The following is a 12,864-nucleotide window of genomic DNA, read 5'->3' on the forward strand; positions in this document are numbered from 1 at the left end:
AAGACTTATGATAGCAGAGTATGCAGAACTTTAGTCAGTGGGAATGAAAATTGACAACAGTCATCTTCTCTCTACCCTGCTCAAGGACCAGGGTCATTTTGCTTGCTGAGTGTTTCTTTTTTTTTTTTTTGGCCAGTCCTGGGGCTTGGACTCAGGGCCTGAGCACTGTCCCTGGCTTCTCTTTGCTCAAGGCTAGCACTATGCCACTTGAGCCACAGTGCCACTTCTGGCCGTTTTCTATATATGTGGTGCTGGGGAATCGAACCCAGGGCCTCATGTATACGAGGCAAGCACTCTAGCCACTAGGCCATATCCCCAGCCCTGAGTGTTTCTTATTGTCCACATTTTTACTCCTTTCTATGATTCCCAACCTTAAGTGTGAGCAAATAAACATTTCATTAGTATTTTATTTGTATTTTTCAGAGAAGAGACAGTTTTTACAAGAAACACTGATTTTTCTCAAACAATAGAAAAGTTTAAAAAAAATCTATTAGAAGAAGACAAGTTTCTTCAGCAAACACTGGGTGATTCAGAGTTCACTAGGTCCTCACTGGAAGACTCAGTGAAGCAGAAATTACACATAGGAAGTTCAGAGTTATCCACTAAAGTCTTCTTGTCTAGTTCTGTAAGGCTCCAAATAGGCCATCTCAGCTCAATACTGGGCACAGGCTCGCTCACAAGGCTCCAAGGTCTCCGTGTGAAACCCAGGACTGGCTCATTCCCCGGGCGGCTGCATCTGTTTACAGAACTCATCGAACTGCTGCTGCTCCAGCTCTGTCATGACTCTGTTGAGGGCATAGATCTGAAATGAGAAACAGATATGTTAGCAACAGAAGCAGCTGCTCAGACGGCCTACACACCAGAGGCCAAGTCCTCTGAAAATGCTGAACTGTACCAGAAACAGCATCAACAGCAACTTGGGAACAGGAAAGCAGATAGTAATTCCATCTGGGGAACTAGAAAGAAGCAGTGAGGCAGGCAGCTTGGTCTTTAGGGGATGGTAGGATCTGAACAGGGTGGTAAAGTGGAAGATGCTAGGTGTAAATAAATACAATGGGAAAGTACAGGTTCAATTCTGGAAACTTCCAAATACACTCATACAGAGCCTACAGAGTCCAAGGTGAGTGCTGGGGAAAGCAAGACAATGGAATGCTACACATACATATATACCCTTCATTTCTTCTACAAACTGGGAAGTTTCATGATTAGTTTCAGTTCTCTAGTGAATAATTACAATGAAATGTCTCTTGCAGTTTTCTTTCTAGCACATTTCTAGTACCATGGCCTGCCCTAGGCTATAGTGCCTTGCCTTCTCCCTGGACCAGGGTAACCGATGCCTCCTAAGTGCCAGATTACCCCCCTACCCTCAAGGCATTTTGTGTGCTCCTTACACACTTCTCTTTGCTGATTTTCCAGAGTCTGCAGCTAAAGTCCAGATCCCTTGGCATGGCATTAAAGGCTCCAACATAGTTGTTTGCTTTCTCTAGCTCCCCAATCCCTTCTCTATATTCTCCATCATGTCTATGCTCTATTTCTTCAGTTAGGTAGTTGATACTTTCTTCTTCCCCTGTGGGGAAGTTTGGGGGTTTTAACTCAGGACCTTATGTTTGCTTGGTAGGTACTCTACCACTTGAGCCACACATCAGCCCTTTGTGGCTCTAGCTATTTTTAAGGACTGCCCTCTGACCACCATCCTTCTAGTTATATCTTCTGCACAGCTGGGATTACAGTTGTGAGCCATCACACGTGGCTCATTTGCTGAGCAAAACATCATTTTAACTTTTTGCCTAGGCTGACCCTGAACTGTGATTTTCCCTATCTCTGCCTTCCAAGTGCTTCCTTGATCTACACTCACCCTCTACCCCATACATGCTTTAAAATATACAGTTTAAAAAATAACCACCTCTGCCTCATTTATTAAATAACTAGTAAGCATTTGAAATGTGCATCTCACTTTCTCAGAGGCTGAAAAGGATATTAAATAACATCTTGCAGACCTGAACAAGGAGGCAAAGAGGCAAGATGTTACAGGGAAGAGAAGAATAAAACAACCAAGAGAAAGAAAAGACTACAAATGAGAGAGGGTGTCTGAACTAAGAAATCAAAGACTTGGTCAAGAAAGAAAGGGTCACTAACAGCGCCAAATGGAAACTCCATTCCTGTGACATTTTCTTTTTTTTTTGGCCAGTCCTGGGCCTTGGACTCAGGGCCTGAGCACTGTCCCTGGCTTCTTCCCGCTCAAGGCTAGCACTCTGCCTCTTGAGCCACAGTGCCGCTTCTGGCCGTTTTCTGTATATGTGGTGCTGGGGAATCGAACCTAGGGCCTCGTGTATCCGAGGCAGGCACTCTTGCCACTAGGCTATATCCCCAGCCCCCTGTGACATTTTCATTGTAGGAGATGACACTAGGCACAGGGTAAAGAAAACAGCAAGGCAGCTGGAGGGTCAAGCCAATGGCAGCAAAGGTTGGAAGGCTTTTAGAGATCTAACTCCCACACTCTGGTCACAACATGGCTTTAAAGCAAGGAAAACTCTCTTGCTTTCCAGGGGCATATGCTTTATACATTCCTGCTTTATTCCAGGAAGGATTTGGTAAGAGTAAAATGGGAACTTAACACCTGCCTTGGAGTGGGTCTGCATGTGTTCATTCATGCATGTACTGGCTGAGCTCCAAACTGGCCAAGAACCCAAGGGCCAGCTGTCACTAGAGTACAAGCTTAAAATTACATCTCAGCAAGTGACCATCAACACAACCAGTTGTTAAATTTAGAGTCCACAAGAAAAGCACAGGCTGCAAGAAAGCACAATGCCTCCTGATCATAACTGCTGTCAGTTGTTGTATGCTTTCTCAAATACTGCTTTGTTTTTATGGTACTAAAGACAACCCAGGAAGGGCCTGGAGCATCTAGGCAGGTACTTTTCACTTGAGCCTCATCTCCAGCACTTTTTTTTTCCTTTTGTGCCAGTCCTGGGGCTTGAACTCAGAGTTTGGGCATTGTCCCTGAGCTCTTTTGCTCAGCTCAAGGCTAGTGCTCTACCAGTTGAGCCACAGCTCCACTTCTAGCTTTTTTGACAGTTGGTTGGAGATATGAGTTGCATACTTTCCTGCCTGAGCTGGCTTCAAACCATGATTCTCAGATCTCAACTTACTGAGTAAGTAGAATTACAGACATGACTCACCTGTGTCTGGTAGTATTGTTTTGAGACAAGGTCTTGTCACTATCTTTGCCTGAACTGGTCTCAAATTCATGATCCTCTTGCCTCCATCTCTCCAGATGCTGGATTACAGGTATGCACCACCAGCCCCGATTACATATCCTTTCTGTTCCTTACAACAGTGAGACAGACTCACTTTACCAAGAAGGTTCAGAGAAGTTCAGTGTTGTATCCAAGGTCACATGTAAAGAACTGGGAGTTGAAGTCAGACAAATAATTTTAAACTGTGGTGCTTCCCAGGAAGTATGTCAATAAGGAATGAATAATGTCCTCAGCACCAATCTCTATAGTATTTGGAGAGGACAGTTGCAGAGGGAGGTTTCTTACATCACCCCTAGAACTGTTCAACATAGAACAGAGCAATAAAAGTCATCCCAAGGCCTGGATCCAGAAAAATACCAAGACCACAGCTTTAAGACAGTCTGCCTTAGTTCCAAGGATGACCTCAGCTCATTAGATTAACTTCAAACATGCTATTTAGTTTATTATGTTTGCTGAAATGTAAGCTTCAAGGAGGCAGGGATTCTTCTCTGCCCAGGCCAACCCAGTGTCTCAAGTCCCTGTGTTCCCTAGCACAGAGAGCAGCTCAATATTTGTTAACTAATGGACCTGATTTTTAAAAAATAACAAAAAGACGTATGTCATGGGCTAGACCAGAAGGAAGGAATGAGACCCTTTTATGTTGCCAGTAGGGGAGCAAGAATTCTGGAAGAAATTTGGCAATGTCTAGTAATATTGTTACTGTGAGCTGAGCTGGGAACCAATGGCTCATACCTGTAATTCTCACTCTTCAGGAAGACTGAGATCTGAGGATCACAGTTCCACGCTACCCAGCGCAGGGAGGGAAAAGTCTGTGAGACTCTTAACCAGTTAACCAGCAAAAAGCCAGAAGTGGAAGTGTAGCTCAAGTAGTAGAGCAATACTCATGTACATGACTTTGAGTTTAAACACTAATACTAGCACACACACACAAAAGATTCTTGTCCTAACATGAATAGCTCTAAAAAGCAATGCAAACAAATAAAAAATAAATGGAATTTTATTAGCATAAGGTTGTACATTCAAAGATATCAATGTATTTGAATGTAATGGTATTAAAAAAACAAAACAAAACAAAACAGTGCTTACCCATGAGGAAGGGAGTAGGGTGGAAGACAAGAAATAGATAAGGGGGGGCTGGGGATATAGCCTAGTGGCAAGAGTGCCTGCCTCGGATACACGAGGCCCTAGGTTCGATTCCCCAGCACCACATATGCAGAAAACGGCCAGAAGCGGCGCTGTGGCTCAAGTGGCATAGTGCTAGCCTTGAGCGGGAAGAAGCCAGGGACAGTGCTCAGGCCCTGAGTCCAAGGCCCAGGACTGGCCAAAAAAAAAAAAAAAAAAAAAATAGATAAGGGGGACTTCCCAGTACGTGTGATTTTTATTTATGTGATTTATAAGAGTCCAGGCAAATATGACAAAATGGTAACTACTACCAATTTGAGGGGCTGACAAGTAGGTGTTTGCTAGTTAATTGTACTTTTTAGTCTCAAAATAAGCAGACAAAACAAAGGGAGGTAAAACATCTGCAAGGGTTTTTTTGGGGGGAGCGGGGATGTTAAATACTATGTACTTAATACTAGTACTGTACCCGAGCTATAAAGCTTTTTCTTTTCACATCCGGTGTTGGAAGAACAAAGGAACCCCCTGGTGGGCTAAAGCTAGGCCTTTACCTGGTATTTTCGGCGCCCAATCCAAAGCACATGCTGGGTGCTGGGATGCTCACCCCTCCCTCGCTTGCACTTAACTTCTTTTGCTCCTTTCCTCAGGTATCTCACACAGTGCCAGGAGTCATCTGGGGACCTGGCACTGCTTGGGATTCGGACACTAACTTGGCCTGTGACTCTGGGCTGCCCTGTCCGGGTTCTGGAGCTCTCCTGTCTCTCTCAGTCTGCGAGAACCCTCCTCTTTCCTGTGGGGCAAGCAAGACACACCCCCTCCCATTACGGCTCCCCACTCCCCTCGCCTCTCCCCACCCCCCCCGTTCCTCTCTCGCAGCAGCCTGCCGGGCACACGGAAGCCCCCGAGCCCCAGGCTCTCGCTCACCTCTGCTCTTTGTCTCTGCTTCAGCTCCTGCTGAGCGGATTTCTGCTTCGCTTTCTCCACCCGGCTGACAGGTTCTTTCACTTTGGATTTTTCTTTCCGTGTAGGTGGATCCATGGCTTGGCTGCTGAGTACTTCGTGGTCGGCTGGTCTGGAGGGTTCCGAAAGCAGCAGCTCTCTACCAAGAGGGACTTGCCAGTCACCCCCCCCCGCCCCCGCCTCCAATGCCTTCGCTGGGCCCTACCTTTGACAGGTGAGGCGCAGAGCACAGGTGGCAAGAGTAAGATCGGAAGCCCTCGGTCCTGCCTCGACTTCCCCCCTCGGTCAAATGGGACCACGGTCACTCCCCCGGCCTCCTTAGACAGCTGCCGCGCGGGCCTCCGCCGAGGCGGCCCGGGGACAGCGGCGCTCCGAGGCCAGGCCTGGGCCCGGGCTTCCCCCGCAACTGTCCGCGGGGACAGCAGCCACCCGGGGCCCGGCGGGCCCGGCGGACCCCGCCAGCCGCGCGCAGCCCCGCCCCGCCCCTCCCTCCCCTCCTTTGCCTCCCAGCCCCGCAGCAAGATGGCGGCTCACCACTCAGTACCTTTCTCTACCTGGCCTGGAGCTTCGGGTCTTCGCTGCGTCGCAGACCGGGCCCCAAGCCGGGGACACCCTCGACTTCCCCTTCCGTGGGACCCCGAGAGCCGAGCCCGCCGCCCTCGGACTGGGCGGGCCGCGCCGCGGAGGCGGGATCGCGGCCGCAGGTTCCCCCGCCCGCAGGAACCTTGGCGCGTGCGCTGAAGGCATTGGGCGAGGCCTGGCGGGGGCGTGGCCTGGCGGGGGTGGGGCGGGCATAGGGCCCGTAGGGGATTTACTGCTCACAAAAGGGTTTTTTTGTTTTGTTTTGTTTTTTTTTAACTCCCCCCCCTTCCCGACCTCCCCGAATATTTTCGGGGACAGCTGCTGGGGCTGGAAGGGTAAGAGCTGAATCCTGGGATTGGAATTGCTCAGTGCTGGAATTCTGAGCCTCGGGTTCTTAATTCGAAAAGTAAGGATGGTGATTGCCACCTTCCTGATTCGAGAGTTTTATCAGGAGGGCCAGCCAAGGGAGGCCCTGTTTGCCACAGTGCTTAGTCAGAAGAACTCTTGGCAGTACAAAAACAGAGATGTGTGGTCCACGGATAATCAAGGAGGTGTAAATTAGAATCGTTGCCTATTATTCCATTTGTTAGGCTAGCAAGGATTGGCCAGAAGGAGATACATAGTAACAATGACAGCTACCTTTCTTTAGACCTTCCCGTAGTTCAGGCACTGTTTCCAGTTTAATAGTTACTTATGTAGATACTTATATATGTATAGTACTTATATAGCGACAAGCTATTATTATCTCCACTTCACAAATGAAAGAGAAGTGACTTGTCCCAGGTCACTTCTAGCAGTGCTAGAATAAGTATTTCAGGCAGCATTCATGGGACAATGGCTTATCCAAGGAAAACAGGTCAGGCCACCACCACCTTTGTTCCAAGTAGAAAACACTGAAACAAATGACCCGGTGTTAAGCATGTAGTGAGTGGGTAGCCCTGATGAATGCTTACATACTTCAGTCTAATGATAAATTATCTCCTTTCTGGGGACCAGTTTAGCACTAGATGTTAGAAGCCTTAAAAATGAGCACAGTATACCAAAAGATCATTCCAGCCCCGATTCCATTTATATGAGGGATCTGAACTAGTCAAATTCTAAAAATTAAAGTGAATGGTGATTGTCAGGGAAGGGAGGATAGCAAACGGGAGTTATTGCTCAATGGGTATAGAGTTTGGTTTGCAAGATGAAAAAGTTCTAGAGTGTGGCACAGTGATGTTAATACAGTACAATAGTACTGTACACTTTTGTAATTAAAATCATCTTCAGGCCTATTAACAATCACTACAACCATTGACTGAGTAGTTTCACTTTTTTTTTTTTTTTTGGCCAGTCCTGGGCCTTGGACTCAGGGCCTGAGCACTGTCCCTGGCTTCTTCCCGCTCAAGGCTAGCACTCTGCCACTTGAGCCACAGCGCCGCTTCTGGCCATTTTCTGTATATGTGGTGCTGGGGAATTGAACCCAGGGCCTCATGTACACGAGGCAAGCACTCTTGCCACTAGGCCATATCCCCAGCCCGTAGTTTCACTTTTAAGAAGTTATCCTGAGAGACAGCAGTTCCATTGTTGGTAAAAACAGACTCCAACCCCCCCTTCCCCCATCCTACCCCCACCCCCCACAAAAAAATCTCTCTTCAACCATGGGAATGAGCTGACTGAAATCAATGAGAAGCTCCTAAGTTTCTCATCCTGCCTGGGAGGACTATGACCAAAGACGAACCGGTTTCAATCTTAGAGCCAGATTCTTGGTGCTTGAATCTGCTCTCTGTGCTCCATCGTGTGCCATCCCAGTCTGGCTACCAGACCATGATTAGCTGGAACAGGATGAGAATGTTGGTGGGGTAATCACCCTGTTCTCATCATGAAGGAGAAGTAGGAGACCAGGTTCCTGTGCAACTCCTCCAAGGAGTTGGAGAAAGTAGGAGTTGAGCAGCTGCAGCTCAGCACAACTGACATGCCCGGGGTGCCCACATTGGCTGGCCTCCACAGAGGAGTCCAGTTTGTTCTCAGATACCAAAAGCAAGAGTGTCCACCTGCTTTGTGAGGCTGGGCACTCCAGAACTACCAAAATGGTGATAGCATGTCTCATTCAGTGCACAATTGGATTCCAGAAGAGACTCTGGGAGCCATCACCAAGATCCTGTCACACATCTACATCAGACCTGTCCAGTTGAAAGTTCTTAAAAAGCTCCACAAGGAGATTTCTGCAAGGGCAACAGAGAATAAATAATACTAGGCACAGATCAAACACGTCACATCAAAAACTCAAGATGATGGGGTGCCATCTTGATTACAGGCTCATGCCTGTAATCCTGGCTGCTCAGGAGGCTGAGATCAGAGGTTCAAAGCCAGCCCAGACAGCAAAGTCCATGAGACGCTTATCTCCAATTAACCACCAGAAAACTGGAAATGGCTCTGTGCCTCAAAGTGGTCAAGCGCTAGCTTTGAGCAAAAAGATTTTGGGCACAGTTCCCAGGCCCCAAATTCAAGCCCCACAACTGACAAAATAAATAACAGCTCCCAAGACAGTCTGTTTTTTTTTTCTTTTCCTTAATATATAATTTTATAGTTTAAAAAAGAAAAAAAGTTATCCTTCTGAGTGCTGGTGGCTTAGGCCAGTAATCTCTGTTACTCAGGAGGCAGAGATCTAAGGATCATAGTTCAAAGCCATTCAGGGCAGAAGGGTTGAAAAGTCTGTGAGACTATTATCTCCAGTTAACCATCAAAAAAGCCTGAAGTGGAACTGTGGGTCAAGAATGCTAGCAGAATGTGGCAGAATGCTAGCCTTGAGCAAAATAGCTCAGGGTCAGAGCCCAGGCCCTGAGTGCAAGTCCCAGGATATGCACAAAAATAAAAAATAAAAATGGTTTAATGCCTCTTTTACACGTGATTGATAGATTTCCAGGTTGGAAATCACTTTCCTTCAGATTTTTATTTTATTTTTGGCCAGTCCTGGGGCTTGAACTCAGGGCTTGAGCACTGTCCCTGGCTTCTTTTTGCTCAAGGCTAGCACTCTGCCACTTGAGCCACAGTGCTCCTTCTGGCCTTTTCTATATGTGTGGTGCTGGGGAATCAAACCCAGGGCTTCATGTATACAAGGCAAGCACTCTTGCCACTAGGCCATATTCCTAGCCCTTTCCTTCAGAATTTTAAAGGCATTAATTTATTATCATCTAGCTTCTTATAGGCTAGATACTTTACAAGTCTGAATTCTGTTATTTTCTATGGAAATTTTATTTGCTCATTTGTTTCTGAAACCTTTAGGTTGTTTCTCCCCTTTGATCCTTAATATTCTGAATTTTCCTATGAGCTTTTCTCAGTTATTATGCTGAGTACTCAGTGGCCTTTTCGAATGAGAAATATAGACTTTAATTCTAGGCAATGTTTCCTGAATTCAATTCTCTCTCTCTCTCTCTCTCTCTCTCTCTCTCTCTCTCTCTCTTTCTCTCTCTCTCTCTCACTATGTAGCCCTTGTTGTGACCTCAAACCCACCATCCTCCTTCCTGCCTTAGTCTCTTGAAAGGTGACAGGTGTGCACCCCTTGTTTTTAAATCTTCACTCTTATGTTTTATTTCTTGGTTTATTCTACCAGATAAAAATCTTTTCTCCAGATCCTCTATTGATTTTTTTCAATCCTACTATTTTAAAAGTATGTTGTTGTTGTTTTTTAAAGGAGTACTGAGAATACAGCCCAGGAAATTTCTACTTCCCTAGTCCCTTTACTATAAACATTTCAATTTCCAAAAGCTTTTGTGTTTCCTGGCTTTTCTTTTTCATAGTCTCTGTGCTTGCATCATACAGTCAGGATCTTCTCTTAGTTTCCTGCTGATGAGGACATTAATTGTAATTTTCTGCTGTTTATTTTTTTCCTGTCATCTAAATTGTCTGTCTTGTTTGTTTGGGTCTCTGACTTTCAAGTTGGAATCTTTCCTCAAACCATAATAATGGTCACCATTCACTGAGTGTCAAGCACTGTTCTAAATATTTGGCATATTTGAGCTAATTTAGTCTTTACAACCACCTAGTGAGGTAAAACATGTCCTAGGCCCACCCATCCCAACCCTGAAGGTTGTCAGCTGGGAATCAACTTTGTTCTTGCCAGTGTCCCCAACCATGCAGGCAGCTGGTCAGAGTCCATTCATGACTCTATTCAGTAGTCATTGGTCTGCTTCCCTTCATTCAAAAATGTTTTGAATTTCTATTCTACAGTTGTTTCCTGGCCTATTCTTTGTATCTTTATAGGCTTTTCCTTTTTCTTCCAACAATTTCATTTTGATGTTTCAGGAGATAGAGATGTTTTGATGTTTCAGGAGTTTCAGGAGATAGAGATGAGCATTTGCATTCACCGATCCATGTTTATTTAACTGGAAGTTTAAAGCTCAATCTCCCCCTTCAATTCAGAGAATAGACTGATGTCATGGTACATGCCTATAATCTTAGCTCTGAAGAGGTGGAGGCAGGAGGATGGAGAGTGGGATGCCCACTACATTGCAAGTTCAAAGCCAGCATGGATTACATAGTAAGACATTGTCTCAAAAGAACAAAAATACCTGGGCACCAGTAGCTCACACATGTAATCCTAGCTACTCAGGAGGCTGAGAGACTTTCCTGGCAGGAAAGTCCCTGAGACTCTTACCTCTTACCCAGTTAACCACTAAAAGCCAGAAATAGAGTGTGGCTTATGTGGTAAACTTTAGCTTTGATCATAAAAGCTCAGGAGCAGTGCTTAAGCCCTTAATTTCAAGCCCAAGGACTGACAAAAGTAAATAAAGCAGATTATAAGTTAATAGTTGTATTTTGACCTGTGGTTAATAAAGGATTACACACTCCCAAAAGCAAATTTGAATAAAGTCAGAATCAATAGGATTGAGATAGAAAATATTATAAATACACATAATACAAATATTTTTAATAATAACAATAGGCTGGGAATATGGCCCAGTGGCAAGAGTGCTTGGCTCTTGCTGGGAATATGGCCTAGTGGTAGAGTGCTTGCCTCATATACATGAAGCCCTGGGCTCGATTCCTCAGCACCACATAAACAGAAAAAGCCGAAAGTGCCGCTGTGGCTCAAGAAGTAGAGGGCTAGCCTTGAGCAAAAAGAAGCCAGGGATAGTGCTCAGGCCCTGAGTCCAAACCCCAGGACTGGCAAAAAAAAAAAGAGTGCTTGGCTCTTATACATGAAGCCCTGGGTTTGATTTGTCAGCATCACATATATAGAAAATGGCCAGAAATGGTGCTGTGGCTCAAGTGGCAGAGTGCTAGCCTTGAGCAAAAAGAAGCCAGGGACAGTGCTCATGTCCTGAGTTCAAGCCCCAGGACTGGCAAAAAAAAATAATAATTGGGGCTGGGAATATGGCCTAGTGGCAAGAGTCCTCGCCTCACATACAGGAGGTCCTAGGTTCAATTCCCCAGCACCACATATACAGAAAATGCCAGAAGTGGTGCTGTGGCTCAAGTGGCTGAGTGCTAGCCTTGAGCAAAAAGAAGCCAGGGACAGTGCTCAGGCCCTGAGTCCAAAGCCCAGGACTGGCAAAAAAAAAAAAAATTAATAGCATGGCCTAAATTTGGGGGGAAGGGGATATGAAAATATAAATATAAAGAGATATGGAAGTATGTTATAGAAATTATCATCAGACTCTGGGATTATGAGTGATATATATATATATGTATGCCTGCATCACTTTTTCTTAATTTGCAGAGAAGAAATCTATCCCCTACCTTCAGAAAAGAAAACAAAAAACAAAAATAATAATAAAAAAAACCCTTGGTGAAGAAGGGGCTTTTAGAGAAAGGTTGGATAATAGGTAATAAAATATAGTTAGATAAGAGCAATAATATCTAGTGTTTAGCACAGTAGGGTAAATTCAATCCATAACAGCTTATTACATGTCATGATAACTAGAATAGAGGAGTTTAAGGTTTCCCATCACAAATAAATTATATATATGTATATATGTTTTCAATGCTGAGCCTTACACACTGTCTGAATTCCCTCCAAATTTGTGTGAGACAAGTCCTTCAATGCAAAAGTTTACTTAGGAAGTGATTCCCAGGAAGCAGACATAGCAGAAGAAAAGAGGAAAAAACATGCTTTATTGAGCTACTGGGTCCCATTGGGGAATTCTGGGAGGAATCATACAGAATATAGCATAGAACATTTCCATCACTATTGTCTGATGTCCCTGGGCATTAGCTTTGGTGAACTCCTGGGGCTCCCTGCAGGCTAAACTGTCTGCTCTAAACAGGTAAACAAGGAGATGCTATGGCCTGTGAGATGACAGATGGTATACAGGCAAATTGCCTACAGTCTCAGTTATATCTAGACTGGGTGAGCTGAGGAAGACCGAGTGTGTGCCATGGGAAACTCTTAACTGATGTTAAGTGAAAAAGAGAGAGACAGAGAAAAAGTGAGAGACAGAGACAGAGAAGGAAAGAAGAGGAAGGAAAGAAAGAAAGAGAGGAAAGAAGGAAAGAAAGTCACAGAGCGTTCTATACAAATGGAATATCTTTTTTGGAAGTCCAGGATACATATGAACATACAATGTATAGTCAAGGTTACAGTTATGGACGTTACAAGTACACAATTATCAATATGAGTAAAACAAGAGTTTATCAAATGTTGAAGAACAGAAAGCAAGTTTGCTTGTGAAAAAGTACTTGTCAGGTATAGCTGGAGATAAAAGTAATAGGTTAAAGAATTGTGCTAATGGGTGAATGTTTTTGACCAACTAAAACAGATCTTCTAATTTATTCTCATTTGAAAGTAAATGTTGCAATAGGATCAAATTGTATGAAGGGGAGAAACTGCTGGCAGCTAGCTCTGGAGGAAAAGGGAACCAATATACAAAAGTCCCTTCCACCTAGTAGCTTTAGGAGTTTCCCTCACTTTTAGGGAGCCTCCTCTCTGCTCTGTTCCTTTTATCAAAGGCAGACAGACTGGGCG

The 12,864-nt window shown here is 44.9% G+C and overlaps 1 protein-coding gene across 4 annotated transcripts; it reads right to left on the reverse strand.

The window, feature by feature from the left end:
• Positions 1 to 389: 389 nt before the first annotated feature.
• Positions 390 to 6,050, reverse strand: LOC125355013 (small vasohibin binding protein). Of its 4 annotated transcripts, none has more exons than XM_048351061.1 (3): positions 5,881 to 6,050; positions 5,301 to 5,475; positions 390 to 802 (listed from the first exon to the last, which is right to left on the reverse strand). In XM_048351061.1, the coding sequence occupies exons 2-3, from the start codon at positions 5,412 to 5,414 to the stop codon at positions 716 to 718; spliced, it is 201 nt and encodes a 66-aa protein (XP_048207018.1). In that variant the 5' UTR covers positions 5,415 to 5,475; positions 5,881 to 6,050; the 3' UTR covers positions 390 to 715. The 4 variants fall into 4 exon arrangements, with proteins under 4 accessions (XP_048207018.1, XP_048207015.1, XP_048207017.1 ...); XM_048351058.1 differs by having other exon boundaries at positions 5,301 to 5,448; positions 5,881 to 6,013; XM_048351060.1 differs by having other exon boundaries at positions 5,301 to 5,448; positions 5,871 to 5,993.
• Between the last annotated feature and the right edge of the window lie 6,814 nt (positions 6,051 to 12,864).

Source organism: Perognathus longimembris, chromosome 7 (genome assembly GCF_023159225.1).
Source record: "Perognathus longimembris pacificus isolate PPM17 chromosome 7, ASM2315922v1, whole genome shotgun sequence".
Taxonomy (NCBI): Eukaryota; Metazoa; Chordata; class Mammalia; order Rodentia; family Heteromyidae; genus Perognathus; species Perognathus longimembris.